Genomic DNA, 5893 nt, shown 5'->3' on the forward strand with positions numbered 1-5893 from the left:
AAGATACATACAGTTCCATTACTCCAAAAAACTCCCTCATTCTATCTCTTTGTAGTCACCACTCCTAACTTCTGGTAACCAATTATCTATTCTCCATCAATATAGTTTTGTCTTTTCATATAAATAGAATTACTCAATCTGTAACCTATTGAAATTTGTTTCTTTCATACAGCACACTGCTTTAGAGATTCATCCAATTTTTTGAGTGTTATTTATAGTTTATTTCATTTTATTGTATTTATTACATTGTATGAATGTACCATAATTTATTTACCTTTTACTCATTGAAGGATATTGGGATTGCTTTCATTTTTGCTGATTATAACTAGAAGCACTATAAACATTTGTATACAGCTTTTTAAAAAAATTGAGCTATAACTAACATATTATCAAATTCACCATCTGAAAAATAAAAGTAGCTCAATTGGCATGGCTCAATGATTGTGCATTGACCTATGGGCCAGGAAGTCATGGTTCAATTCCTGGTCTGGGCACATGCCTGGGTTGTGGGCTCAATCTCCAGCGTGGGGTATGTAGGAGGCAGCCGATCAAATATTCCCCCTCATCATTGATGTTTCTATCTCTCTATCTCACTTCCTCTTTGAAATCAATGAAAATATATTTAAAAAAATAAAAGTACACAGTCCAGTGTACAACCATCACCACTATGTAATTTTATAAACTTTCACTTCCCCTAACAGAAACCCCGTACCTATTAGCAGTAAATACCACTCCTCTCTCCCCCAGACCCTGACAACTACTAATCTACTTTCTGTCTCTGTAGATTTGCCTCTTCTGGACAGTTCATAGAAATGGAATCATCCTATATGATAAGAGAGAAACATGCAAATTAACCGTCCCTCTGCTATGCTCGCCAGCCAATCAGAGTGAGTATGCAAATTAACCCAACAAAGATGGCGGCTAATTTGCATACGCAAGTGTCAAGCACCCCAGGAGGCGATGGTGGCCGTGGACTCCTGGGACCATTGCCGGTCTGGGAGGCGAGGCCACCTGCGCCTAGCCACACCCGCGGGCTCCCAGGACCTTGCTGGCGGAGAGCAGAGTGGGAGAGCAGGCGGAGAGCGGGAGGTTTGGAGGACTTGTTAGAGCAGGAGACCGCTGGACATAGAGCAGAGCAAGAGAGAGGGCGGCTTGGAGGGCACGGCTCCCTCTGTCACCCCAGTTTCCTCATCACAGCTGTGGAAACTGACAGCAGGGAGGAGGAAATCCCACCCCCACAGAATCAGCCAGAATCAGCCTTTGGTCAGACAGCTCTCAGTGGCCTGACAGCCAGGACTCTCATTCACCTGCATCTCAGACCATGACAGTAGAGAGGTGGGACTATGTTTAAAGAACAACTGTTGATACAACATAGCTTTGCAGCCAAAAGATGCCAGCGTTATCAACAGAAAATGTCTGCAGAGCAGCGTGCGTCTGATCTTGAAAGAAGGTGGCGCCTGTGACAGAATGTATCTGAACACCAGCTACTGGGAAAATGTCGCTCTGATGCCGAAAAACATCAGTGTTATTGACAGAAAATGTCTAAAGACCAATGTGCCTTTGAAGTTGAAAGAAGGAGGTGGCGATGACAGAATACGTCTAGAGAACAGTCATCAACAAGTACTACCAATACCGGTAGGAGCTGCTTTCTCAGCAAAAATGGAGTACATGAGGATGCAATTCTTGAACATAGTGTGGTGGAATGACTGTTCAATGTGAATTTTGCCTATCACTAAATTTCTCTGATGAAAAACCATCTGATGGGAAATTTACTCGATGTTGTAGCAAAGGGAAATTCTGTCTAAATGATATACATTTTCCAGATTACCCGGCATATTTAAAAAGATTAATGACAAACGAAGATTCTGACAGTAAAAATTTCATGGAAAATATTCGTTCCATAAATAGTTCTTTTTCTTTTGCTCCCATGGATACAAATATTGCATTGCCATCAGGATATGGGCCATATTGTTTTAGAATACACAGACAAGTTTATCACCGTACTAAAACTTTACATCCTTCGGATGGTGTTTCTTGGAAGTTTGCTCAACTCTATATTTTGGATACAGCCGAAGCTACAAGTAAAAGATTAGCAATGTCAGAAAACCAGGGCTGCTCAGACTCATGATCAATATCAACAACCTCATGCATGAAATAAATGAATTAACAAATCGTACAAGATGCTACATGAGGTAGAAAAGGAAGACCAGTCTGAAGCAGCAGCAAAAGGTATTGCTCCCACAGAAGTAACAGTGGCAATTAAATACGATCATAACAGTGACCCAGGTAGATATAATGCTCCCAGTGTAACCAAGGTTGCTGTCATATTCAGAAACGAAGATGGAGAACCTCCTTTTGAAAGGGACTTGCTCATTCATTGTAAACCAGATCCCAATAATCCAAATGCCACTAAAATGAAACAAATCAATATCCTGTTTCCTACATTAGATGCAATGACATATCCTATTCTTTTTCCACATGGTGAAAAAGGCTGGGGAACAGATATTGCATTAAGACTCAGAGACAACAGTGTAATCGACAATAATACTAGACAAAATGTAAGGACACAGGTCAGACAAATGCAGTATTATGGATTTCATCTCTCTGTGCGGGACACATTCAATCCTATTTTAAATGCAGGAAAATTAACTCAACAGTTTATCGTGGATTCATATTAAAAAATGGAGGCCAATTAGATAAATTTCATCAAAGCAAACCAATCTAAGTTGAGAGTTGAAAACTATAGTGGTTTGATGGATTATCTCAAATCTAGATCTGAAAATGACAATGTGCCGATTGGTAAAATGATAATACTTCCATCATCTTTTGAGGGTAGTCCCAGAAATATGCAGCAGCGATATCAGGATGCTATGGTAATTGTAACGAAGTATGGCAAGCCCGATTTATTCATAACCATGACATGCAACCCCAAATGGGCAGATATTGCAAACAATTTACAACACTGGCAAAAAGTTGAAAACAGACCTGACTTGGTAGCCAGAGTTTTTAATATTAAGCTGAATGCTCTTTTAAATGATATCTGTAAATTCCATTTATTTGGCAAAGTAATAGCTAAAATTCATGTCATTGAATTTCAGAAACGCAGACTGCCTCACACTCACATATTATTGATATTAGATAGTGAGTCCAAATTACGTTCCTCTAATTCCCTTTCAATGTGCATGAATTTCGTGCACTGGGCCACTAGTATAATATGTGGTCTTTTTGTTACTGGTTTCTTTCACTTAGCATGTTGTCAAGGTTTATCCATGCTGTATCATGTATCAGAACTTCATTTCCTTTTATTGCTCCCTCCTTTTCTATTTTTTGAAAGAGTTTGTGAAAAATTGGTATAAATTCTATTTTAGATGTTTGGTAGAATTCACTAATGAAGGCATCTGAGCCCGGGCTTTTCTTTGTGGGAAGTGTTTTGATTTCCTGTTCAATCTTTTTATTTGTTATAGGTCTATTCAGATTTTCATTTATTCTTGAGCCAGTTTGGGCAATCATATCTTTCTAGGAATTTGTCCATTTCTTGTAGGGTATTTAATCTGTTGGCATACAATTTATCATGTGGTTTTTCTTTTCTTTTCTTTTTTTTTTTTTTCTCATTCATGAGATATTTATTAAAATAACACATTTAAGGAAAAAAAATCAATACAATATATACATCATTATTGAAAACTGTATACCATCATACAAAAAAGGATTTTATTTTGGGAAAGCGATTCCTAATTTATGGCAAGTTTTACTTTCAGAAATAAGACCACAAAACAACACAATCTAATTCAATCTTAAAGGCTGGCATGCTGAGCAAGGAATGTTCTTATTCTTTGTAGAAGCTCCTTCTTTACACTGTCAGGTACCAGGGCTCTGCCTTTTGGTGTGATTTCAGCCACCAAGTCATCAACAGTAACGTGTTCTAGTCCTTTTTCTTTAATTACCTCTTTACAGTGTGCCTTCAATTGATCCTTCCAGCCACATTCAATTAATTTAGCTCTCAGCAACTCTTTGAGGCGTTCTCTTTCTCCAGTTTCTATCAACTTTTGGTTAATCGCTGCTCTCATCTGCGCATCTTTGTTCATCTTGCTAACCACCATCACCGCGGGCGAGGGCCGTCCCTTCCCAGCGACGAAATGACCCTTGCGCTGGCGACCGTTACCTACCACACTCTTCGGCTGCCCGGACTTAGACCCTCAGTAGCTCGGGCGCCTAAGCACACAGAAAGCTAGAACACGCATTTCCCTGGTTTTTCTTTTTAGACTATTAAATATGGTAGGTTGCATCGATTGATTTTTGAATATTAAACTAAGTCTTGCATTCCCAGGATAAACCCCACTAGCTCATGGCATATTATTTTTATATATTAACTAGAGGTCTGATGCACAGATTCGTGCACTGGTGGGGTTCCTCGGCCTGGCCTGTGGGGATCGGGCTGAAATCAGCTCTCCAACATCCCCCGAAGGGTCTCGGATTGCGAGAGGGCAGTTCTCGGGTGACACACCCTGGAATCGGGCTCCTTTCTCTCTGGTTTGGTGCATCACCCAAGGACTGCAGCTGCCAAGTCACTGCAGCTCAGCAGCTCCTGTGTTGAGCATCTGCCGGCTGGTGGTCAGTGTGCATCATAGCTACCAGTCAGAGCATCTGCCCCCTGGTAGTGATTATGCATCATAGCTACTGGTTGGATGGTTGAACAGTTGGATGGTCGCTTAGGCTTTTATAAATATACTAGAGGCCCGATGCACAAAATTCGTGAAAGAGTAGGCTTTCCTTCCCCCAGCTGCTGGCATCGGCTTCCCTCTGGCACCTGGGACCTGGGCTTCCCTCTGGCTGCTGGCACCTGTGACCTGGGCTTCCCTCCGGCTGTCAGCACCCAGGACCCGGGCTTCCCTCTGGCTGTCAGCACCTGGAACCCGGGCTTCCCTTGCAGAGGGAGGCCCTCCCCACCCACCGCAGCTCACCGGTGGGTGGCCTGGGCCTCCTTCTTTGGGGCAATCGTGGAGCCCCCAATTGATCGCCCTGCCGGCCAGTGGCCTGGGCCTCCCTCTGTGGGACAATCATGGGGCAATGGCCGGGCCCCCAACCAATCGCATCGCACCCGCCTTGGCTGGCCTGGCGTCAGTGGGTGTCATAGCGTGGTCCCAGATGGTCGTCTGAATGGTTGTTCCACTGTTCGGCCATTCAGTTGATTTGCATATTATGCTTTTATTATATAGGACTAGAGGCCCTGTGCACGAAATTCGCAGTCAGACATCCTTAGCGCTGCTGAGGAGGCGGGAGAGACTCCTGTCACCGCTACTGCGCTCACAGCCTTCAGCCCAGCTTGTGGCTAAGCAGATCTCCCCCTATGGGAGCGCACTGACCACCAGGGGGCAGCTCCTGTGTTGAGCATCTGCTCCTTGGTAGTCAGTGCGCGTCATAGCAACCTGTCATTCCTGGTCATGCTGCTGTTAGGGTCAATTTGCATATTACCCTTTTATTATATAGGATTTCTAAACCTTTTATGGGAGAACTGGAAAGATTGGGAAAGTTTCTTTAAAATCCCAATGCTGATTGTATTGGCTGAACATTTTAGTTTACTCTGATTATTCCATTTATTGGCTATTCTTAACATTCATTAGGCAACAAAGAATACCAAAAAATGCAAAATAATTTCTGTATGTTTGTTCAAAGCAAGCTTAGTGACATTGTGAGAATTAAAAGTGTAGTGTAGGTGAGAGCTTTTTAGTTAGCACTTAAGTGTTATTTAGTAGTTAGGTGTGTGTGTGTGTGTGTGTGTGTGTGTGTGTTTGTGTGTGTCTGTGTCTGTGTGTCTGTGTGTGAGAGAGATCAGTTTAGTCATTTCCCACATATTTCTTTTATATTTTAATGACTGTAATTGAGGTTTTAGGGT

The 5893-nt window shown here is 42.2% G+C and overlaps 1 protein-coding gene across 1 annotated transcript; it reads right to left on the minus strand.

Annotated features, from left to right (window-relative positions):
* Window positions 1-3689: 3689 nt before the first annotated feature.
* Window positions 3690-4227, minus strand: LOC139005741 (transcription and mRNA export factor ENY2). The gene has a single exon (XM_070407956.1). The coding sequence runs from the start codon at window positions 4098-4100 to the stop codon at window positions 3795-3797; it is 306 nt and encodes a 101-aa protein (XP_070264057.1). The 5' UTR covers window positions 4101-4227; the 3' UTR covers window positions 3690-3794.
* Between the last annotated feature and the right edge of the window lie 1666 nt (window positions 4228-5893).

Source organism: Myotis yumanensis, unplaced genomic scaffold (assembly GCF_028538775.1).
Source record: "Myotis yumanensis isolate MYYU_CA2020_CCGP unplaced genomic scaffold, mMyoYum1.0.hap1 SCAF_3, whole genome shotgun sequence".
In the NCBI taxonomy this organism is placed as follows: Eukaryota; Metazoa; Chordata; class Mammalia; order Chiroptera; family Vespertilionidae; genus Myotis; species Myotis yumanensis.